The 26,136-nt window shown below is 38.9% G+C and overlaps 1 protein-coding gene across 4 annotated transcripts in view; it reads left to right on the top strand.

The window, feature by feature from the left end:
• Nucleotides 1-2,207: 2,207 nt before the first annotated feature.
• LOC105212745 (serine-rich adhesin for platelets) overlaps nucleotides 2,208-26,136 on the top strand; it is a 38,996-nt gene continuing 15,067 nt past the window's right edge. For 2 of the 4 annotated variants that reach the window (XM_029040407.2, XM_011184961.3), the window contains exons 1-4: nucleotides 2,212-2,412; nucleotides 7,420-8,829; nucleotides 8,905-9,193; nucleotides 24,688-25,840. In XM_029040407.2, coding sequence (XP_028896240.2) covers nucleotides 7,641-8,829; nucleotides 8,905-9,193; nucleotides 24,688-25,840 — 2,631 coding nt within the window. In that variant the 5' untranslated portion in view covers nucleotides 2,212-2,412; nucleotides 7,420-7,640. Of the gene's footprint in view, nucleotides 2,413-7,419; nucleotides 8,830-8,904; nucleotides 9,194-9,258; nucleotides 11,411-24,687; nucleotides 25,841-26,136 lie in introns of those variants that run through there. The other 2 variants (XM_029040409.2, XM_029040411.2) reach the window with 2 other exon arrangements.

Genomic DNA, 26,136 nt, shown 5'->3' with positions numbered 1-26,136 from the left:
CTGGGAAAATGTTCGCGCAATAAAGTTGCACATTTTGACTGACAGTTGAGTTGTGTAACACATATGTACACTTATGTATAATGCATATATGTATGTAGTTGCAACTCGCGATTCATATGAGTAACTGTGATTCATACTTTCTATTTGTGGTTTATGGCGGTGTTGTGGAAAGGTCGTAAAACTGCAAGAAACAAATTTAGTTCAAAGAGCTGCTGTTATAACAGTCCTTAAGAAATCACTCGAAGTTCGCTCATCTGCTCATTTCTATTTAATATATTTTACATTTCTCCTTAATAGCGCATTTATTGCACTCCAGTTACCCACGGCATTCAAATGGTTATGAAATATTTGACATGTGTCACATAAAAACTCGCATAAATTGTTGCTCGCATTGAATGAAGTTGCAGGAGCGTGCTCCGGCGTCTAAGATTTAGAGCAGGAAACGCGGGCATATAGTCAACGATTTTATAATGCCAATAAACAAAAGAAAGTAAAAAGGAATCGCGCGCACAATGGCTTGGCACACCTACACATTAGCTGTAATAGATACGCCACCAGCGTGCCAGTGTGACACTGATATCCTTTTCAATCACGAAGAAACTAAGAATGTATGTATGTGGGGCATGGCAGCTAAAGGCATTGCATCTGGTCAAATATTTATTCGGCGCATGCAAAGTGGTCAAAGTGAAAGGTCAAAATGTGCGCCGTTGATGAGTAGGACAGTAGTTGTGCAATGTGCTGTGCTTGGCTACTGTTTGGTAGTGGTACTGAGCTCAAATATGTAACAAACACCACTACATACATCAAAAATTGAAACAATAAGAAAGCATGGCATCCTGCACACCGATTTTTTGTTTTTTTGTTGCGAAAATCTAAAGACTGATGCCACAGGATGGCAGCTGCCGCATTTTTCATGCGCAAAAGAAGTGCAGAAAGCAAAGGCTCAGTGCAAGCAAAAGAAAGTAGAGTAGCAGTAAATTTGGCAAGCAAACGGGAGAGAAATACAAGAAAAAGTAGTCCATTATCATGTTATGTTTATTTAAGGATATGTGTGTCCGTGTGTGCGCACATGGCTATTCATGCGGTTGTATCGATTTGGCTTGGCTGGCAGACTGCTGAAGTCACTGCCATTTTTCATGTACGACTATCAATGAAAGCCAAAAAGACAGGCGGACAAGAAAAATAAACTGTCACAAATCGGGTACAAGCGCGACGGATCAGCGTAGCTTCTGTCAAATAGAAAACACAGTGGCTGCTCGAAGAAATAGCGTGCAATTACGTATAACTATGGTATGGTAGTAGCGGCTATCTACAGGGTTTTGTAGTTGCCGCATATGAAAATTAGAACGGACACAAGCTTGGTTCTATATAGCTTTAACTGATGCTCCATATTATCAAACTAAACAAACATTATTTAATTCTAAACTTCTGAGATCCAAAAAATACCAAAAATATAACAAGAACTCACTAATTTCATGATAGTCGGGTGAGACGAAAAGCTATTTTTGGTTTATTTTCTTAATTATAGTAATTGAAATATTGTCAGCCGTTCGAAATAAACTATATATATAGCTAGAACATATTTAAAAACGACAGAAAGCCTGGCAACAAAAACAAAACTCCTGAAACACGAGGTGCAAAATTAAAAGATAAATGCTTAGTGACCAAATTTTAGTGTCAGTCTAGATAATCTCAGTGTCTTCTAATATTTCATTTACAACGAAATCTAAGGAATTTAAGAGAGACACGAAGAATGCTCCAAAATTCAACGACGATTTCAAGATAGAAAAAAACTGAACGTATCCTCAACATATGCAACAATCAGAAATAAAGAAAAAAATCACAGTCACTGCGTTCCTATTGGCTACGCGTCCAGGTGCATTATCTCAAAACATCTCTTGCTTGCCACGAAGAGCACACAAGGCATCGCAACTCGCGTGCTCTTCAATAACGCGCAGCCGGGGAGACTCGTCGACTCGTGGCATCGGTGTCTTCACTTGATCCTTATCTGTGTGGCTCTCTTTAGGCGCTGATCAACCACCAACTGCGCCGAGAGCAAACAACCGTTTCCTGATCGAATCGCACGGTGTAGTGCGCACGCGTCACCGCATGGCAGGATCATTCGAGTTTATTAACTCAGATGCAACAGACGTGCCTAAAAAATTTCGGCTGTGCAGAAATATTTAATTTGCAATTTTTTGGACTTTTTACTAATTTTATTTTATAATTAAAAAAAATTGCATGTGCAAATTTAAAAAATTTTGTGATTCGAATTGGAACTTTTGCATGTGCTTATAATATATACGATAGTCACTAAAGTGAAGTGTTTTTTTTGTGAAAATTTTAAAAGTTATATTGTGCGTCGCTATGGATTTGCAACGCACGTGACAACGCAGTCATCAAATGCCACAGGTGAGTGATTAGTATTCCATTTCAAAAGTTTTGATTTATATAATTGCAACGACCATTCATACAATGATCGCAGTCAATCATTAAGAACAAAATGCCTTGCAATAATTTACATTTGCTCGTGGCATGTAAATCTGAAGGAAAAAACACACAATTATGCAGTCACACTACTGCAATGAAGAAACAAAAGAAAAAACAACACAGAGAAATGCATATGTCCCGTGTCCCGAATTGCCTTAAGCGAAAAACTTCCAACCTAAAAAGTAAATCGAGGCGCCTGAGGATATAATTCGTCTTAATCGATTTTTTTTGCTCGCACAATTCCCGTTCTTCCACCAATCAGCAACCAGTTGTTACGGCTGTTTTGGTTTTGCCGCTTCTCGTGCTTCCTCTTCTTATATCGCTTTGGCGACCTTCAGCATTCGCATTCCCCTTTTCGATTGTGCCGCTTCTTACCTCATCATTTGTCCTAGCAACTGCACTAGTTCTAATTTTAATTTATCTAATTTTCCAACCCCTCGGCAGCAGCGTTTCTGCCAATCTTACTTTGCGCCAGGGTAAGCACCTTTGGAGTAAGCCAGCACTCTAGGCACTGTTGATTGTCTTACGACATCCCCTCTCTGTGCACAACGCGCAGACCGATGACGTCTTCGAGTCTGCTGGGTAGATGATTTTTTTCTGCTGATCAACGATCTGTCTTGCCGGCAGTTGTGTAACGGTATGTTGTTGTTGCAGGAACAAGGAGTTTTTTTCTATTCTGGGGGTGACGTGTATGGATTACACCAGATATGCCATTCTTTTCATGACTACACACACAAACGCACATTAATATATTTTTTTTAATTCAACAACTGTTCTACATTCACAGCCGCATTCTCATTGGGTTGAGACCCAGCCTCCTCAGCATTTCGTTCGACCTCATCTGTCGATCCAGCTAATCTTCTGCCCTTTCTTCTGCATGCACACCTTTCCTTTTTGCTTGGCTGTGGACTTCGCCTCAGTCGTTCTATGAGCGATCGGCCGTATGCCAATTTGTCTAGAAGTACGTGGCCAAATGGGTCGATTGCTGGCAAGGCAGCCTTGTTCATGCCAAGCCACACTCACAACCCAGGGTGAGAGTAATCCCTAAATGTTGTTTTTGTTACACACACATTGGGAAATCATTTACAGTTTTTTGTTTGCATAGTCTTAGCATTAAACTTTCCTTCTTCGACTAAGAGAATTTTCTGCTTAAGCAGGATGTCTTACACCTTTCCCGGAGTATCATAATTTGTTGTTGTTTAAAAGAGGAGAGCAAGCTACTTATATGCATTTTGCGGTTTTCAATATTTTGCGTGGATTTGTGGTTTTTCAATGAATAGCAAAATAAGAAAATAAGGAGCAAAAAAAAAACAAAATCACAATAATAAGCTTAAAAACCGGCATACTTGGACCAATTTCCAATTTGAAGAATAATCGGAGGAATACGTAGCTACAGTTACAGAGCCACACTGTATATACAGAGTGAAAAAATTATTAAACCCCTGTGTGGTACGTTCACATCGCCTTCAATCCATTCCCAGTCTTCTTTTTGTAATACATTTCAATTTACATGAAATAGCAGTAAATCAATCGTATTTTTGGTAGGCAGTTCCATATGAAAGCTCGTTTACTGCTCAATAGGAGCTCGTCGCTAAATGAACTCCTTGCAAACTTCCTGTGCCCAAACATGTGCATTATTTCGCGTAAATGTCTGTCGGTGGTTCTTTGTGTGGCCATTCAATGTGTTGTGCCAAGCGGCGGCAGTCAGCCAGTCGGTCGCTCATATGGCCGGCTGTTGTGGTCTGCATGGCGCTGAACAATGTCAGGAGAGCACTTAATAAACACCCAGAATGGCTTTCGCATTCCACTCAACTCCGCAACACGCTTTTCACTTTAGCACACAATAAAGGTAAATGCAAACATGAGAAAATATTCGTGTATGGAAATTTCGAAGGGAATAATAAGAAATACAGTAAATTGGAAGGAATAATAAAACCACACTCGCCCAAACAAAGACGCGAAATTCGCGAAAGTCCTGTGGTAGAATACACACAAAATCACACATTACTTTGAATGTCCCATGCCACACACAACGTACATACATATGATATATGGACTCAAGCAGGACGTACGTTTTTGATTAAATAATCAAGGGTTTGTTGCAGTCTCGAAGGTATTAATAAAATGGGCTAGTATACACAATAATCTTTAAGTATTTCTACTAGGAAGAAAAAATTGGAAAAAAATAAGAAATCAAAGTCAGTAACAACAGCATAACGGAATTCTTTGCTGTCATGTTTAAAATTTTTGTTGGCACAAACCTAAAAAGTCCAGAGTCAGACATGAAGCTAGTATATGATCTCGAGACTAATTAAATGTCACATTATTTGAATGAATTGCGGCAGGCGAAAACCAGAAATGCGAAAATTTCATTGCAAAAACAAAAAAAAAATACACATATATAATAAAGGAAAGGAGTAACGGTGATTTGGAGCTGACAAAGTGAAACTGTTTGTATTGAATGGCAATGAATGAATGCATTAAATAGCCGCATACATGCCAGAAATTGTAGAGATAATGTCATAAGGAGCACAGAGAATCCAGCAGCTCCTAGGCTACAGTTGTCTCAGTAGCGAAGGACGATTGTGTTTGCAGTAACCTATACGAAAACCTGAAAGCTTCAGTTGCTAGAATACTCAAGACAAACACACACTCAAAGCACTGTTTACCAGCCATAAGGATCATAATAAAAAGAAAAAGGAAGACATAACAGTAGAATTGAAAAGACATTAAAAGTAATAACAAAAGCAGACGCTACATTTTGCAATTGGCACAAAAACGGGTTTTGGAAAAAATTAAATTAAAAAAGCTTTGACAGTGAACCGCGGCGCGTCCTTAAGCTGCGCCTATGCAGTGAGCACGCTGAAGACCAACGCTAAGGAACACAAGTTATACGCTTATGTATACCTAGGCAACGGATTTTCGCAATTTCTATTATTATTTTTGCTTAACGCCCGACCCCTTCTGCCGTTGGTTTTATTTTGTGCATTTATTTGCTAAAGAAACAAATTTTTGCTTTGGCAATTTGCTCAGTTGTTGCATACGTGAGTCTTTTTTACCCCTCTAAAGATAGTAAATCATACAAATTACCAGTTTCCAGCGATAAACAGGATTTTTATTAGCAACAAACGCGATATTTCAGATTTGCAATTTTTGCTACTTTTCTGTGTAAAATTCAAATTTGTAAATGGACGTAGCCAGCAAGACGCGCACACCAGAAGGACGCCCAAGAATACGCATACGCATATATCATTATGTATTATAGGCTTGAAAAGATCAATGGCAGCCATCGTGGTACTGAGAGTATAACACATGAAAAAATTAAATATTTATGAATAAATTTGATTTTAAAGTGCACTTTTCATTTACAATTTGAGCGCGCCTTCAGAGTAAAAAACCAAAAAAAAAGTTACATCTTTGTAGAAAATCATATTTTGTGACATAATTTCCACAAAGTCAAAGCATAAATCGTTTGCTTCGGTGCGATCATAGATGTTTCTAGCATAAAAGCTGCACAGCTTGACAGCTGTCTGTCAATCGAAACTTCTCTTTACATACCTCAAGTAACAACAACAACGCCTGCAATACCAACAAACACGGCGGGTATCCGCACACGCACACATTTCCACATGCATACATAGGAAAATGAAAAACAAGAGCAATCAGAGTGTTACTTGTAACGCATATCCCTAGCATCCTTCGTGCCGCCGCCTTCCCTTCTCCGCGGAAAAGGTCAAAATCAGTCATGTGACAATTAAAAGTCGAAGCAACTGAACGCATTACTTTTCCACAACAACAACAACAACAATGATGTTTTTTAAAGAACACAAGAACAAAGTCTTTAATTTAGTTGATTGCAAGCAATCAAAAAATCATTTCGCTTTAAAGGCGCGCAAGGGATGTGCAGCAGCGGCAACAGAGGCAAAGGACCACAGCGCGACAGCAGCCAAATAGCAAAAAAAAAAAAAACAAAGAAATATATATTACAACAATAACAACGAGCGTCGGGCAACAATAATGCCTGAATGGTCGGCGATAAAACTGACAGCAATTTTCCGGCGTTCAACTGGTGAAATCTATTGCACGGTCATAAAATAAAGCAACGGCATCAAAGAAAGAGATTCTAAATAGCGCACATGCACATTTAACACACCTTTGCTTTCACATTTCAAGCGCGAGTATGTGCCTTGTTGCTTGTGTAGGCGAAAGGCCACTCAGGCATGGAGCGTAGGTGCCTTCTGTTTTTTTTACCTTTACTTTGCCATTCAATGAAATCTTTCTGTTTGGCCCAAACTATTATCCAGATCGAATTTTGTGCCGGTGTGCTGTTATACTTAGAAAAAAATCTTTTTCGGTAGCTGATCGTCCATTGTTCGATATCGATTGCGCGTGAAAATCTTCAGAACAGCTGCTGCGCGCAAATATTCATTCCTTGCTTTAGCTCATATTGGAAGAAAGTTAAATGCATTTTGATAAAGCAGTTTTCGAAAGCAATCAAACAACCATTCAAAGTACATCTGCCTTACTATATTATTTAATACATATTATGGAAAAACTTTAGAAACATAATATAGTTAGATATAGTATAGTATCTACACAACTGTTTTAAATTAACAGAGTGGTTCTCTAACTAACACATCAATAAAATGAAAATACGAAAACATTCCATTTGAAACGCCTTGTGATATTTATATGCATCGGGTTAGCGAAGGCATCAACCACTTTCCGAAAACTGGTATTCACAATAAAGTAATAGTATATATACGCACCTCTAAACTATACCTTATATATAATAATCTGCTGAGTTGCTATAAAAATTGAAAGACTTGAGATACAGTTTTATATTTCTTAAAACGTTCTTTAATAAAGTTAGGAATTCATGAATATTTTTTCTCAAAAAGTATTAGTAAAGTTGGCATTTCTTTTCAGGCTTAATATCATCGTAGTTTTTGCAATGCTAAAGTGGAAACTAGCAACCATAAGCCATTTTCTCTCCTCACAACTACATAAAAATCAACAAACACTTTAATATAAAAACCCTATTTAAAACACCATCGCTAGCACTGATCCCAACAAAAACGCACTGGGTCACACATTTCAAAACGTTTGTTCAACGGTTTAACATTTCACTAAAGACCACCGCAAAGGATATGCCTACCATGACGCACGTTCTCGAACGCCGACGCTTGCAACGCTACTCACTCGATAACCAACTAGAAACACAGTCGCCCCGACGTGTCCGCCATTCACTCACTAGTACCGCTAATAAAGAAAATTTTGGCGTACATTTTACGCGTAGCTCTTTCGGCAATACCTCTCTCACCGCTTTTCAGGACCTCAGCAATGGCAAGAGTCCTATGCGTGTCGACTATACACCAACACGTCCCGCTTTGCGTTGCCAAACTCCAGGCAATATGAATTTGAATATAAAACGTCGCAGCGGCACACCAACCACGCGCAGTCGTTTTTCAGACGATTTTGTCAATCCGGAGCCAGAGGATACGCCACTAAGTCACTTGCGTTTTCGCAGCGCTTCGCGTGACGATTCACTTTCTTCTTCGCGTATGGGCGACGTCACTTTGGACCGTATGTTAGACGCCATCATTGAAAGTGCGCGAAAGGATGTTAAGCGTGTGTCTGCGATTCGTCCCAGAGATAGCCGTCCGCAGCGCGAAGTAGAAACCACCTTAGGCAGCTCTTCACCCGCTGTTGTTAGCGACAGCGAAATCAGTGTGCATGAAATGGAAGTGCGAACACCAACACATCTCAAGCGCCAACGTGTTGTGCGACGTAAGAATACTAAAAACACGGAGGCCCGTCGCAAGATAGACGCTAAAGAAGCGAAGTCAGTTGTAAATGTGACTCCTCAAGCACAACCAATGCACGATGTTCTACTACCCGAGGGTGTACCAAGTCCGGACACACCACTTTTTAAGCCAAGCGTCGCGACAAACGCAGAGCTGTTGGCGATGCAAACGCCACCAAACTCAAAAGAAATCATCGAAAATTTCACGACCTCAGCATTGGCTGGCGCGACGACAGTAGAAGCGCAATCGCAGCAACGCTGCTCAACGCCCACAGTAGAGGAGACACATTCAATTAAGCGGTGCCTGAGCTTTTCATCGACGAGCGATGACGAAGACGATGTGGATTTTAGCAATGCTGCGAAACGTAGTTCGGTCGCATCATCTAACACGAGCTCCACGATGGGCGATCATTTCAGTACGGAACACACTTCAAGAAATTATCAGGGCTCATGGAAAGCGGTCAGCAGCGCTGCAGTCCGCGGCAATGTGGAGTTATCTATACACGTGGAACGACAACAATTAAATGTACATGGTGAGTTCCAAATTGTCAAAAAATATTCCATCCAATTGTTAGTTCCAAATATAATAACCCATTTTTCGTTTGCAGTTATACGTTGTCGCGATTTACAGCGACCAAATGGTTCAACGGCTCTGAACGCTTACGTTAAGGTAGCGCTGATACGCAACAAGCCGGCTTCAAAGAAAATGGAAAATCACTTCCAACGCACCGCTGTGCACAGACACTCGAGTCGTCCGTACTTTGACCATCGCTTCAGGTTCGATTTGGGTGCAGAGCGACATTCGCGTACAGAGCAACAAACTGAAGCTGAAACTGAAACTGATGACGCTGGCGAACGTCTACAGCTGGCCGTGTGGCACCGAGACCGTCAACTAAAGTGAGTACGATCGCAAAATAACGATTTTCGTATAACTCACTGGTATAAAAATTCATTATTGCTGTTATATGACTCTGGGCTTTGCTTAATCGTTGGTTAAATACGAGCTGAGGTCGTGACGTAAGCACTTGAGCTCCGAATTTGAAAACTGCATTGTAACCATTTTTACTACTACTCGGCAAATACAGACTTATTTTCAGACAATGCATTCGAATATTCAGAGCTTGCAACAGTGTTTTCTAGTACCTCAAGTGATTTAAATTTAACCCCCGATTAAGAGCCCACCCATCTACATTTTTGTATAAAACTACCGCCTAACGGTTAAATTACAACTCTAAGTAGGTGTAAATACGTCGCTCATTTCCCAAAAGCGTCTCTGTAGTCCTAATTATTACGCCTGAATCTTTTACGAGCAACTTATCTATAATTCAAAACGGCCAACGCTTCAATGCTAAGCCTTTAAGTCCTCTTCAAACGCCTTCATTTTGCTCTGGGTTTCTAAATTAAAAATATGACAGCCAGTGTGCGTTCTCCTCGCCAACGATAGCACGAAAGCCGCAACGTCGTGAATGAGGATGAACACAAAGTACGGGCCACACAGGAAATATTCAAGTACATAATATGTGTGTAGCATGTGTGGGTATTTACTAAGCAGAAGAGTGGGTTGAGTGGAAATGACAACAACAGTAAAGCTCATAAAATGTAATTCACTTTCAATTAAGCGTTTCGTCGTTGCTGTGCGGCAGGTGCGCGGAAGTTGTTAAAATTTATTAAACTTATTAAATATTCAACATTTAATGATGTCAAAATTGTCGCTGCACATTAACAGGACCGCAATCCGTCACTAAAATTTTAATTACCTATATATGTTGCGCCATAATTTCAAGGGTTGGAATTTATTAAATTTTTAAAGAATTCTTCGCTATACACTTTCACTAACGCGATATACTTTCACCAAAGACCTTCCACATTTCCACATTCTAATTGTTTACAGTTTCATTTAGACGCGTTTTTGGCGCTTTTTGGTATTTCACACCCCTCCCTGTTATAAATTTGTCTAGATATTAACATGCTGCTGTAGTACCAATGCGACATAGAGACAGCGTCGCAATGAGTTGTCTTTGAAAGGAAAAATGGTTCGTGGGTGCGCTGGAGTGCAAGTGACAGTCAGTGCAATACTGCATGCGCATTGTATATTTCCAACGCGATTTGGCCCAAACAAAGTAGCAAGTCCCAGTTGAGCATCTCATTCCTCTGCCTGAGTAAGAGTCTACTCAACTGTCAGAATATAAATTGAGAATTTGAGCAATTGGACGCATGCGTTGAACATTAGAAGCCACTGAGTATAAGCGAGCAAACTTTTAACTTATTTTGAGAAAGGCAAAGAATAATAAGGAAAAATGACGTAAAGCGAGTGTTTATCCTTTGACATGTAACGTAAAGTTGTTAACAGCTGTTGTAAAAAATGTATCTTCGATACAAGAATGTATAAATTAACTTTTTTATGTTAAACGTGCCTGCAAAAATATCGGACAAAAATTTCTTCGGCAAAACGCGAAAAACTTTTGAAATAAATTTTCAATATTTTAACACAAACTCAAAGAGACTTCATGTATTAAGAGCTTTCAGGCATGTAAACAAATCATCGGCTGCCGGCAAAATGACGCGATTTCACGTGCACCCATCACTTGTCGGCATGAATGTATCGGCATGTGCGCTAATATTCACAAGACAGCCGATTACTTAAGCTTTTGCATGCGCTCTCGCTCTCGATAATGCTGCATGCGCTCATTGCGTGCTCACTCGCGCCTAGTTTCATTTTCATGTCCTCTAAAAATTTCTGGGTGAAATTTTCCAAGCAGAAGCTCGACTGAGCTCAGTTTGTCTTTTCTACTGGTGGTGTCTAAACGAATTCTCGGAAAACTGAACGCTAACCAACCGCTCCACAAGGTGCTCTTAATAACCTAGACTCAGTTTAGTGAAGCACCTTCTGCAAGCAGCAAAAAAACGAAAAGCAGCTAGTTATGTGATTTCGTGAAAATTTCCGCAGAAAATTATTTGCCACAAACCAGTGTTCTATATCAAAGTCTAGTGTTGAGAAAAAATTGCTGAAAATTGTGCTAAGTGAAAGTATGTTACTAAATTATATAATTCATTAACGCGCAACGATCAAACCGAAAGCGAGCCGAGCAGAATGGAGTCCCAATGTGGATAAATGTATGTGGTATGGTAGTTTGTGTGTGTATTTGTAAGGATATTTATTAATTTATAACAAAAGTGATGTACTAATTCAGTAAGATACCAAACATTATTAACACACATGCACAATAGATTTATATGCAGTAGAATATGGTGAAAAGAAAAATCAATAAACTCTCAAATAACGTGCTTAAAAATATATTCAAATATCGCCGTTCGTATCCTAGTTTTCGAGACTTAATGTCTATGGCATTGCGCCGTTATATGTATGCGTGGATTATGTGATTGCGTTTGTGCGAGAATATGTGCGACTGCGGGTGAGTTTACGTATACGCTATAGCAATATTCCCGCTGATGTTCTCGCATATCGGGATAACAGGAAGCAAATGCTGAGTGGAGTTGCCAAACGAATGAACCAGCAAACCCCATGAACAGTGAACAATGTGAAACGAAGAGGGAAATTCTCAACAACGAAGAAGACAGCTGACCGAGCGTACAACTAACTGTCCAACCCACTACCGAAGGGAGTACGAAGTAAGAAACATCTGAAATGTTTCCCCACGAAAGGAGTTAGGCCAGCACGTTGTAGGAAACGAAACAAAAAATCATACAAAAAAATCAACCATTGAAACAACAAGCGATGGTGTGGAGAACGTCCGCTCAGCACACGCTTGCTACTGCTGCTGCTGTTCTATGCTTTGGTATGATGTTATAGGGATAAATATATACTCGTGTATATGGCTGAATAACGTCGGGTTTACATCCGTATCCGTTTTGATATTTACTACTATCTATGCTTTTACTTCTCTTTCCATCTAAATTGTTGTCCGCGTATCAGCCCCGCAGTTTGTTCGTTTGTTTGTTTGTTTGTTTGTTTGTGGTGTGAATGAGTACGTGCCCGCGAATCCTGCAAAGCGTGTTTTGCCACAAAAGTAAACTAAAGCTTACGAGTATTTCAGTCGATATACAAGTGAGACCACGCAAAGAACCATCTTTATAAGCCAGTGTACATGTACATGTGTGTATATAAAGCAAACTTGTACACATCGTGGTATGAAATCTCACAAATAAAAGCAAATTTTGTGATTTGCAAACGCGAGAAAATTTATAATCAAGAACCAGCGAATTATTGCGAAAGAACCTTGCATAAACAAGGAATACTTTAAAAACGTCAAGGGGGAAGAAGCAGTGCATGTATGTGAGTAATGAGAAATTAAAAAGTGTATGATGAAATGTATGATCAGGACTTTCTTTTACGTTGTGGAATCAACTTTCGAAACTCTAACAAATATTATAAAAATCTATATTAATAATTGTTTGACATAAATTTTATATGAAGAAAATATTAAAAAAAAATTCTATAAGCTTTACTGTATTACTCACATTAAACATTATTACACGCCCCTAAAAAATCCTTCGAATACTCGAATTTCTCGTGAAAAAATCAAAATTTATTACTTTAAATTCTTGCACTCGTACGTGTTTGTTATCATTCAATTTGTGCTGTGACCACAAAATGAGTTTTATTAGTTATTCGCCACTAAGCTGCAATCATCAGCATATACACGCTTGCGATGTGGCACGTGCCACACCTGGCACTCAGTTGGTTGGCAACAACTCTTTGCCAATGTGTGTGCGCGCGACTGCCACTAAATTCCCAGAGCGTTAATACCAATAAATTCAAACAGACACCGAGCGTGCTGCTCGTGAAACGTAACGTTCCATTGCTTTTCAACCCCGCCGCCATCCCGTCACATCGCCTGTGTGGGGCACAAAGCGAACGAGGACGTGTTGGCACGCTGCCGCATATGCCACAGACAGACGTCGTAGCCAACGATGTACACCTTGCTTTATATGGTTTAATATACTACAGTCAATTCACTCTTGCGCCATATCCATTGGCAAATTCTCACTTTTCACTGGTGCCCATAACTCACATTCACAATCACAACAACATCAATATGGATGAATATAAACACGACCATAATAAGCACAAGTCACGGCTGGTGAAATGAAGAGGGTGAAGTGGGTGAAAAAGGTGAAGTGGAAGGAAACGATTCGACCAGATGAAAAATTGAAAGAGCGCAGTGATTTGGTTTTTATACCATGCCATTGAAGGCCAAATAAATATTGTTGAAAAGCACGTCTACCTTCCCTTGTATGCCCTTTTAAGCTCCATTTTAGCTTATTTTCGGTTATTGATGAGTGGTGAGGAAACATTCTAAACCACAGCGCTAAAAGCGAACGAGGCTTTATTGGACATTCATGTGCCTGTTGCCACTTGCTACTTGTGTCAAATACGAAATTTTTTCATTTTATTTTTTCATTAACTCATTGTGACGCTGGTGGCTAGCTGCCGTCACTGTTAGGCATTACAAGTATTTGTTGGTATTTTGAAAATTTTCATTATTCACTCATCGCTTTTTTTCTTCTATACTACTAAAATTATTATATTTTTGTAAAAGCTACTGGCTTCGAAATTGATCAATCTTTACTGTGAGCAATAAACTTTAGTCATAAACTTGAAAAAAAAAAATAATATTAATTGTTCTGCGGGAAAAGTTTCAGCATTTACTGAGCAATTGCGGTTACTGGCATTAAAACGTTTCGAAATTAATTCAAACTGTCAAACTTTACCAAATAATGCAAATTAGGATGTGACTATAATAAAAAAATGATATAAAAAAAAACAAACAAAAAAAAAAATTTTAATAATATTTTAGACATAGAAAACGACTCCACTGAAACAAAAACACTAAAGTTCTTTTGCTGAACAATCATTAATGAAATCTTTTGGATATGTTCATCGTCACAGCTACTAAATTTCAGGCCACCAGCCTTAAAATAAGATTAAACAAAAAAAATTTATTTGGTTTTTGTGTCAAAAAACTGTGTATGCAAATTGGTATCGAAAGATACTGCTAAGCGGAGCCAACCAACCCTTGCAACCCAGACCATGTAAAGGCCCATGTAAAGTTAATATTTTATGAAATCGGGCTTAATACAGCTTGCCCATTTCCTTTGTTCAATCCCTTTGACCCATTCCTTTGACCGCATTTAAACAATCAATACTAAGTTGTTTTTAATTTGGTTTATTGCGTTTGTTATTGTTGTTGTTACCTATTGCGTGTGCTTATTGTTCGAATGCTGTCAGCCTATGTATTACTTTCTAGCATTGTATAACTACAAGATCATATTATCACTAGACACTAAAAAGATCCGGGCCATTTTTAATTATCTAAACTGCAATTAATTAAACATGAATTTTGTATAAGACCCAAATTGCCACTACAACATTAGAGACATGTTGTGCGTGCCCGCATATGCAAATACGTTCAACTAATTTAGGTGATAAAATGGCAAAACCAAAATTGAAACTTTACGCGACCGCAGCGATGGCATCTTCATAAATGTATGAAGGAGGGTAGGCGAATACATGAGAGAAAGCGCAGGTTTAGGCGCAATAGCCACTTTCAGCAGAAAATGTAAATTCTCTTATATATAAATTATGTCAAGCGTCTCTTTTATGGCTAATTAGCCTCTGTAAATGAAAAATGGAAAAACGTGAAATTAAATACGTACTATAGGCTTCTATGAACGTTATTTTTAGTATTTTTGGAATTTAGGCGCTTTTTCCTTCGCATTGCAAGTGGCACAGTTTAACAGTTGATTGCATTAATAATTTAATAGCATTTCCCTCAACGAACTGTCAACCAACTGCTACTCTGGTGAATTAACACTTTTTGCACTTTGGAGCTCATTTTTAACCCGTTCAATTCGTCGGTTTACCCTTATTTACTTATCTAGGAAGAAATGTCATTTCAAGCTCAACTTAATAAAACCCACGTGTAAGACAAACGTCACGCTTTAGCGATACTTTTCAGTTTTAATGTACATAGAGTCATACAGTCACTACTTTAACACATCTGGGTGCCAATGCAATTGGCAAAAGCTTTTAATAAATCAGTAGCGAATTAGCAAGCGCGTCTGTGCTAAGTTGATATGGTAAAACGTATGGCGTTTAGGTACTTTATTGCAGTGTGACCTAATTTTATAGCACCCTTTAATAATATATTTCATTTAAATTGAGTTTTTATTTGAAAATGTTATGGACTCCTACAAAGAGAACAGAAAAAAACCAATTTTATATGCTTTTTCGGGATCAACATGTTACTCATACGCCATGGCGACACGTACTAGAGCGAATTTTAATATTTACTGCAGAACATGAATATATCCTGCGAATTGAGTACTTCATTGTGAGAGCGTTTTTTAGCATTTTATGTGCTGAGACTTGAATGCCAAGTGTTGGATTTGCTTTCAGTGGCGAGGAGCAGTAAGCGCAAAAGCATTCGATGGTTGTATGCGAGTTGTGAGTCTTTTGTCAGTGCTCTTCTTCACTGTGCCGTGCGATTCAATTCAAATTTAAATCAAATCACAACTCTGCACATCGTAAGATCCACAATAGAATATTCCAATCTTAGAGTGAATAAAAAGCAATTTACTGTTATGGTAGCACGATGTGTTTAAATATGCGAAATTTTCTGAATATTTAAAAAATATAAAAAAAAGCAACTAAAGTAAAATATGAGATCTAAATTGAAAGTACAAAAGAAGCTTCAAAGTTGAAGTAATCTCGGTAGCGAGTTTTATATTATATTATACCATTTTTGTATTGTTGATCCAACAAATTTGCTGCCATGTAATTCCGTAAGCGTTAGTTGCATGTCTTCCACTGCACTAAGCTCTATTTACTGACATAATCACTCATCCATTCACATGCTTACAAATGTGCACAAGTGTCTGCAAGTAGTCATAGTCTCGTGTATGATGTTTTAGCTTTCTTCAGTGTATGTAGTGCTGTCGGCAGTGAAATCGCATTAAAAATGCATATGGCACAAAGTGGAAAGTCTAATAGTGAATACCAAATACCAAAAAACCAAATATATACGAGCTTATGAATTATACAAGTCCAAAACAATACGAATATAGAACATATGCACTTGAATATTACCAGTATTTACACACCAAGGAAGGAAAACACAAAATTTAGAAATTCAAAGACGTGCGCACACATTGTTGCAGGAAAAGCGGTGACAGCGTAAGCGCCTTGAAATATGTATTCTCTTTGTGAGAAAAAAACATGCTATTTTAAGTAAAAGGTGGTATACATACTAAAACCTTGGCTGTTGTTTGTGTTTTTTTGAATGACGATTACTTTTGGCTTTGTACATTTTCCTACACACTTTGCTTCATAAAAAATACAATGTTAGCAAGTCGTAAAAAGTGTACGAGTACAAGCGATTCCCATTAAAATATTAAAATGCGGAATTTTCAGTGCAAAAATGAAACTGTTGTGGCTACAGCATAGTATTTGGACGTATTCTTTGCAAAAGCTAAATTGAAAATCTTAATATTTAAATAAAAATACTAGAAATACTAAAATCCCTTGTTAAATGTACATAATCTATAAACCTATTTCTAAGAATATTGAATATATTGAGTGCATTGCTGCTGTTTGAGCACACACTTTTACTCATGCGGAAATTGCTATTTGCCCGCTGGCGGCACCTTCGCATAAAAACACACCTCACACCGCTTCAGTATAGGTGAGGTGGCTTGAAGTGAGCGTGCAACAAGCGTGAAGGACATGAATGCGTGAAGAGCCATCGACATATTTATGAATGTATGTGTGCATAAATAAATAAATATTTTCATTTCATTTCCGTGCGCATTTCATGAAAAAAGAAAATCGAAACTAAGAGCTAACCACAAAAAGGGCAATTTGAAAAACGCTAACGCTGAAATGGTTAAAAGGAAATAGACTGCGCTGAAGTACCCATCGTGTATATACAAGTCGTTATAGTATAGGAACCTATACTTCCCGCTACCACTAAAACATTTAATTTGAAAGTGCTGTAAAGCTAAGCAAAGTCAACGCGCTTTCCAACAGCTGCTCGAAATAGGCCGCGACTAATGGCGTATAAATGCAGAGCGCATCTTATTTCAAGTAAACAACACCTATGCCACTTATAATTAGTACGTGCATGTTCGACACATATGCCATTTGCGACGCTCCACGATGACACTTCAATCCGTCGCGCAGCCTTTTAGAGGCATTCCCGTGCATGCTAATTCAGACGCAAATAATTTTCAGTAATATAACTGTAACTCCTACAAACGACATGCATAGAGAAGGGCTTAGGTCCCGGAGTAGCGCAGCAACGGCACGACCAGCCAGCTATTTATGCCACTTGCGTACGGCCGCTTAGTTATGATTTTTCATTCACGTGTGGCAGCGGCATTTATGGCGGTGCTTGCCATAAGGTGGTTTTCACATTACAAAAATAAAAACAAAAATGCAAAAAAAAAGATAAAGTGAAATGTATTTTTTAATGTGTCACGTTGCAGGCGGCAGGTGAAAACACACAGCTGCTTAAATGAGGTCACTGGCTTACGTTTAAGCCATGGCATGTACATTCAGTCAATGTTTCTGCTGTCGTTTTTTTTTGCCATTTTCACTCTAACGCTGCATCGTGACACCTGCTCCCCAACAAACACACACATTCGTACACGCAGGGAGTACTCGCATTGCTGTCATGCACTTTTAATGTGCCAGAAATCTGTGCCGCCAGCTATTTATTCTGCTTCTTTGTGAACAAACAGCAAGCCGTTTAAGCTTAATGCGGCGTACTGTTGCATTGTGCCGCTTACATACAATAACAACGCAGCCACAGCTATACATAACTGGGTTTATTCGCACAAAGAATTTCGCATAACTGAGGAACGGGGGCCCACCGAAAGAATAGCTCTGTGGATGCTACATACAACAACAAGTTGTGTGGCAGTTGCAGTCAGTTGGTGACATTTTGTCAAAGCCTTTAATCAGTGTTTTCTAGATTTTTGTATGCTTTGGGAATGTCACGTATACGCCATGGGACCTAAACTGCGCTCAGTCGTTGCGGTTGTATTGTGGCATTGCTTTACGAATAAGGCAAAGCGCATTCAGCTTGTGTGTGGTTCATATAAAAACAAATCGTAAAGGCATTTGAAAGAATAATGCAGAGATTTTCGGATTTTAGAGAAAAATTTAAATGAAATAAATACTCTGTTTCGGCTCAACATTCGCCTAAATTTCAATTTCGTAACATTCATCTGCGAAATTCTGCAATCACTTCTAATTTAAATTTGTTGGTTGGAGAGGCGTCAAACTGTAGCAGCAAAACTGTCAAATTCACACGAAGAAATAATTTATTATTTGCCAATTGCAATTAGTATTGCAACATCCACTTACTGCCTGCAAACGCACAACGGAAGTGTCAGCGGCAACAATAAGCGATATGGCGTACCGAAAAGATTTTTGCATTATGCCAAGGAAACGCATACACAAACAAACCGCCACCGTCTATCACAGAATCGGAATCGAGCAAGCCGAAATAATATATATGACGCACCGGAAATTGTAGATGCGGAACCATGACATATTCTGAAGGCAGTGTTTCCGTGAAGGTCACTTGATCAATTCGTCAAACTACAGCGCAAAGGACTTTCACCGCATTCTGGAAATGATCGGATATTTTTACGGTTATTTTTTTAAATTTTCTTGCTAGACAGGAAATTAAAAATTTAAAAACTTTTCATAAATGTTCTCCACGTTCGGCACACACGAGGCCAGAAAATGCCATTTTTGACATAACATTATTTTTTGGAGTATCTGTTGATACAAATAAAGAAAATTGGTTGGATTTTAAAATATACAGGGGATTTAATAGTTGGTTTGTTAAAAAATGGAAACATTAATCTTAAATATTAAGTATGAAGCCCGTTGTAATGGAAATTGATTTAACTCTTTATTGGAAATTCATTTTAGCCAGGCCCATATCAATTTGTGATATTAATATTGAGTATTATGTATAAATATTTTTTGGAGTTTCAAAGCATCTTTAAGAAAATGTATTCGAATAAGAAATATACTTCTTTCATTTTTTCAAAATCACTTCTGGAATAAGATGTCATAACATTTTTATTCTGAAAACATTTAAACTTTCCAAGTATGTCTGAGCGTCAAAATTATTTGAAAACAAACTTAAATTAGTTCCGAGCGAGTAAGTTCGCCTTGTGACACACATACATTGTACACTCGCTTCAAAGAGCTGAGATGAATTTGATGAAGAAGAACTATGCCATTGCGGCGCTTCCGCCACAATTTGTCTGTTAACTTCCAGTAGATAAAAGTCATTTGACAAACTTTCCAACAACGCTGCCACTTGCCATAAGTGAAAGTTTCTAGTTCACACACACACACCCGTACACACGCAGTTTACCATATACTTATACAAACGGGGGAAAAATATGGAGAAAAGCACAAAGGAAAATACGAAAATAAAATTACGCACAACTTTAAATATATAATCATTGCGAAAGTATGTGTCTTCTACAATGTATTTCGGACATAATATAGACCAGATATAAAAAAACAGTTAATGCGGCAAGCTGACATAAGTGTCGCGAATTGTCGGACTCTTTTAGTATTTTTCAACTAAAATATTTGTATTGAATCGTGAACGCTTCCAATAAACAATATGTGTAGTTATTCGCCAGTTTTGTAAATACTACAAAGCCACATTCGCAATGAGTTTGGTGTCTTCAAGGCCACATTTAGAACTGAATCATCAACCATAAACTAGAAAATCTTTCGACTAGCGAAAGCCGTGGGCCACAAACCGCAAATTTAACGGCGATTCATTCATTTCCTTCACATCAAACAGTTTCTTTTATTGCCTAACTTTTTGCATGCACTTAGTTAATTATCTGCTCGCTTTTGCATGGCGTTTTCCTTTCATCCTCGACCGAGTGAGTGACTCAATAGATTTGCTTGGCGAACCCCAAATCATATAGTAAATATGAAATACAATGACGAAACATTGGAAGAATACGTCAGTGGCAAACCCACACCCCCCAAGGACTGGCGTCAATGGCGCTGTTATAATGCATCAACGTCGAAGAATTTTGTGTTGGTCAAAACGGATATGACTACAAATCTAACGCTGACGCCCACAAGTCCGTCTTTCTGCTTACACAGTCGAAGTGCATATTCGTTGGCTATTTTTAAACTTCATGCAAACACGCAAACCTAAAGGCTATATTCTTTTACTGTTTGAAAATTGCAAATTGAACAAAAAAACAAAAAATAAAATAACATTAAACGTAACTTTTACAATTCACTCGAGTTAAAATGTTGCTTTACGAAATGCGGTATAAATAGCGCAGCGCTGCAGTGGAAAACGGGAGTAGGCGGAAGTGACGCTCATTATTTAACAGTTATAAAGTTCACAAAGGCCCGAGGGTGGCACTTTTTTGAGAGTGGTCAAATGCAAATTGTTTGCAGTGCAACCGTTTCGCTAAAAGGCCTCCAGCGAACGCGGCGCCTGTCCTAGCGAATTCGTCAACATTAGCGTTGTGAAAATGTGCCGGAAAGTGCAACCAATAACGAGGCATTTCAATTTAGTTTTGGTTGATTGCCATTTATCGACCACACGAGGCGTTCACGGTACGAAAAAGATTACTCTGTTGGAAATATAAACGTCTGTTAGTTGAAAAATGAACCCATTTGGGGTGTTGGAAATTTTCAAAAATATAAAATAATAAATCGATTTTTAATGGTTCATGCAAAAGTAGTTACATTTGCCCTCATATGGTTAAGTAAAGAAAATGGCATTTGACCGCGCTATTAAATTCACAGTTTTTATTACGACTATCCTTTAAGTATCCCCTACTAAAAGTCTTTGTAGTCTTATAAGCGCTTCAGTTTGCGTCGTCACTTTTCGGCCTTTTTTTGTTATTGCTGTTGTTATACGTAAATCAGTTAGGTGTGCCTCTTATATGGACACATAAACTGTCTCATTGGGATTACCCGCACAAAATTACAAGCATAAACAATTTTTGATTTCATGAAACACCTTGCTTTTCGTACAATTTCGTTCTACTTTCGTTACTTTATTCTTCTGAAATACAACCTGACGTTAAAATAGAGTCAAATTATCCCATTCGCTGGGCAGTCCAGTCACATGGCTGCGAATTATGACGGCATTGGCGTGTTCGTGTTCGCCCGGCGGAAATACCCATTTTAGTAGTTTTACCACAACGAGTGCAAGTGTTTTAAAATGTGCTTAAATTGAAGGCATTCACGGCGAAAGTGAATTGCAAAAGTTTGAAATTTCAACGCGTACGTTAAGTGAATTTGCGTGTATATTTGATACACTTAATTGAGCACCGTATGTTTCGGTGGCAATAGCGATGTGTGAACACGCGAATTCCGACGCTTAGCAACATTGCTGCTTCTTAGTTGCGTTTATAGTAATTTACCGTTAATAATTAAAAACATAAAGGCTTGAGAAAACGAAAGCGAAAGGTTTGTGAAGTACATAAGAAAATAATTGCGTGTGCAAAATCATAATTTATGCGGGAATATTTGACACGCCCTAATTTCCTGGTCGCATTTAATGCCATCTTCTCTAACTCGCAAACAAATTAATTTAGCTATGGTAAGCCTAGTTCACATATTTCCTTTATGTAAATACAGTAAATCTGACCACATACAATTAAATTTGTCTCCAACTCATGCCCTTCATCGTTCACTCTCACTTTGCATATCGATTTACTGGTTTCTGTCGACACCCACCGCTGCAGGCGACCTCATACAAACAACTCAACTGAAAGTTGAACAAACTGAGGCACAAAAGAAAAAAATAATCCAAGCAAATGTGTGAGAAAACTTTGTTGGCACTGCCATTGATTGACAGTTTTGTGGTTCTTTTTTTGTTGGCTTGTTGTCATGGAACACAACAACACTTCTTAACTTGCTTGCTAGTTTTCTGCCACAGTCAATGTATTTATGCAGTTTTATTATTGTTTTAAGCGCCACATTTACCACTTTAGACATCGTCAGGTTGTTCTCTTCTACGTCTGTTTGGAACAGATGTGGCACACAACCACACATACTACATGCCACAGTAGTGTTATCTCCACACAATGCTTTGCAAACATTCTGATTGATTGCTCAACCGCGTCTGATTGATTGCTCGGTCAATTTGTCGTCTCGTCCGGTGCTCACTGCAACTACACACCTTATTTGTTGTTTTCGTACATCTGTGCTCCAACCAGGCAGAGCATTGGTTCACGGTTGCAGGCAACATTTATGTTTGTGGAGCTTTGCATCGACACCAACGGCGACATGTAAGCGCTTGTTTACACACCACAATATCACAACAACAATAAGAATTGTTCAGCTGCCCTAAAGGGCCAATCAATCGTACATACTTTTAGGCGTGCACCGCTTATACCACTCATACGCCCGGACTGACCTCGTTGTAAACACGGAAATGTGTAAATTGTGGCAAACTTCAATTTATTTCCCATTAAAGGGCGTTGGGTCAAATAAAAACCGATGACCGATAGCACGCAAAGAGGAAATTTGGACGATTTTGTATATGAAAAACGGTTAACGACTTAAATGGAAGGAGTTAGTAGGAAATTAAGATTTCCGATAACCAAATTTAAAGTGAAGAAAACAAGCCAGTTGTTTAATCGCCCACAATAAAAAGAGGTATAGGCTATAATTTAAGGAAAACAGGTGAAAAGAAAATATATTCGAAAAAATAATATAAGATCGAGCATGGTGGATTGGGTATTTCGCCTAAATAACTGATAAATACTTAATAAATTCAAGGGAACAAATATTTCTGGCATGTGATTGACTGATTGTTTTCGCCCTTTTGCATGTGTCCTTGCATTCACAATGGCAATAAAAGTTTAATATGCCTGCCTTTGTTCTTTCGAGCTATCATAATAACAATAAGGAAAACAAAACAAAGGGGCAATTAAAAGGCAACTAACCCAAACACTACATCAATCATCAAAGGAACGGATTTGGGCGCTTGTGTGAAGACAAAATGACCTAAATTGCAGCAAATCGATATAAGCTGAGCGAGGGCATGCATTGGGAGAAAATAGTGGATAGTTGTAAGGAGGTGGCGAAACCGGCAACTCTATGGAATTAAGTTGTCGCCAAATTAAAATCGATGGATGCCACGTATGACGAATCACTAAAACAATGGCGAATTTGTAGTGGCTTTAAAAATTAAACTTTTCTACGATAAATATACATTGTTTCAGCATAATATTGACGAGTTGGAGAGAAAGTTGTAAAAGGCGTAAATGGTAGTGTGTTTTTAGGGACTTGAAGGAATTAAATAAAAATTAACTTAAATTAAACGCGATTTTCATTGATATGCGGGAAAATAATAACTAACTAAATACCTTTAACAATATATAAATAGTTTCGGTACTCACATATGCCATAAATTCGTTGATTGTCTGGTTCCTTAAGTCACATGATTTTCTTATTGCGTTGAAATATTCTGTTTTTGTTGTTGCTGTGGATGAAGACGGTGGTGTTGATGCTGATGGAACGTTATACTGTCAGCCACTTTGCAACTCACTCAACACAGCCTGACGCCAAATATTGCCTCATAAGAAATCCCACACACCTCCTTCTGACGTCCACAAGTAGTCAGGCACCAGTAGTACATATGTAATTTTTGTTGGCGGAAATTGTTCTCGCTTACTCCCAGCCACTTGTAAAACTTGTAACGGTTTCTTTTTTGCAGTTTATTTTCGTCATTGTGTGTGGAATTGCATTGGCGCTGTTAGCATTGCTGATAGTTTCTTGGCAGCAATTTTCGTTTTCTGTTTCTTGTGCACAACAATTTTCTTCTTTTCTTCTGCATTCCGGCATTTTTTGTTGCCTGATAGCTTGTGGGTGTCGGCGAAGGTTATCGGATGAAAGAGCTGACTTGAATTTATAGTCTTTCCACTTGGCAGTGATTAGGTGGCGAGATTAAGTCTCGCATTACAAATTCTTGTCTACAAAACGGAAGAATTCAGTTGCGATTTTAGTTTGCTCGCCTCACAGCAACGAGACGGATAAGACAGATTAGCTGGTTGGTTGCTGGCTAAAGTACTGAAAAGCAAAATTATATAAAATTAAATAAGATTCTGTATCATAAAGTGGCAATTACGATAATAATTACGAACAAATATAAGAAACAAGAAATTACAGAAGAACATATTAGATGGGAAAATATACTGAAATGAGCATTTCACAAAGAGCTATGTTGTAAAATATTTATTTTTTATCATTTTGTTTCTTTTAGATAAATCTATCCCACATACATTCTCTTTGAGAATCACAATGAATTTTTATACTAATGTTTCCACCCTTCCACTCTTTACAGACGCAGCGAGTTTTTAGGATGTATGTCCTTTCCTCTGCACACATTGCTGCAGCAACCTGTTAATGGCTTCTATAAACTACAATCGCAGGCATGTCTGAATAGACCACAGTCGCCAATATTATTGCAGCAACACGCATCACAAGTCCACAGCCAAGCTCATCAAACCCCGAGCCCAACGCCACAAAACAACCAAACACATAATACCAACGATAAATTCGTTCACTTCCAACCGCATACGCAGCCCCAGACAATTGTATCGGAGACGCGTGTCGCCAACGCCGTACGCACAATGACATCAACTCTGGCAAGACAGAAAAGCGAAGAGGATGTCATGAGCATCGACAGCATGGCTCAGGCAACAGCCGGTAACAATATTGAGCATCCGATGACATTGAGCCGGAAGGCTTTGCACCAGCGTGACGCCGATGAGAATCTGTTTTTACGTTTCCTCGAGTTGGATCCACCGACGGAAACAGCTGCGCCTACAAATGCCACCAGTGCCACACCGTCCGCAGGATCAGGCGGACGTCGTCTGTCCGCTACTAGTAAAGCTGTTGGTCGCACACCCTTCACTATGACCAAAAAGTTGACGCGTACTGCCGAACGTGGCTTCGGATTCTCCATTGTGTGGACACATCCGCCACGTGTCGAAAAGATTGAACCAGGCCTCTCGGCCGATCGGGCTGGCATACAGCCAGGCGACTATGTAATTTTTGTCGACAAACAGAATGTAGTAACCATGCCTGAAGCGGATGTGCTCAACTTAATTCGTTCACAAGGCTCTACGCTGACGCTGGAAGTCTTTAGACGAACCGGACCCACAGGAGGCGTTGGACTAGGCTCTATGCCGCCAGCGCTCAGTGTCGGCAGTCGCGGCCATCCAGCTGCACCGGTGATGAATGGAAAAGCTACATCAAGCACACGATTAGCAAGTGCCGCCAGTGATGAGCAGCAGTCAGTTACGGGAGTTCCGACGATTCCAGCACGTCGCGTCGGTGTTGCGAGTGCGGTGCCAGCAACGAATGCAGCACCAGCACCAACAGTTGCTTTAACGAACGTTCGTCCGTCCACAGCCTGTTCCGGTGGCACTACCTCGTCCATTGAGGCGGCGAAACGGCGGCTGAACCTACCGCAGGTTACGTTCAGCAAGGAGGTAGGAAAGGGTGTCATTGTATAAAAACTGAGAGAAGACATGCATTTGGAGGGTTAACAAAAATATTAGTGCCATAATATAGTGAACGAATTTATATGTATAAGTTTGGGGATCGGCTAAGTTTTTACATTTTTCCCATCATATTTTTTAATCAATTTAATTTAATTTAAAGATTTGTGGTTTATTTGTTTTGTTTTTATATCATTTGAAATTATGTGTATTTCTTGATTTTTAGCGCATTTAGTTATAAAAGCACAAAGTTGCCTCGACTGACGCTCCGAATCGAGTGAAAATGT

Source organism: Zeugodacus cucurbitae, chromosome 5 (assembly GCF_028554725.1).
Source record: "Zeugodacus cucurbitae isolate PBARC_wt_2022May chromosome 5, idZeuCucr1.2, whole genome shotgun sequence".
Lineage (NCBI taxonomy): Eukaryota > Metazoa > Arthropoda > Insecta > Diptera > Tephritidae > Zeugodacus > Zeugodacus cucurbitae.
This window is presented reverse-complemented; position numbering and strand designations above follow the sequence as displayed.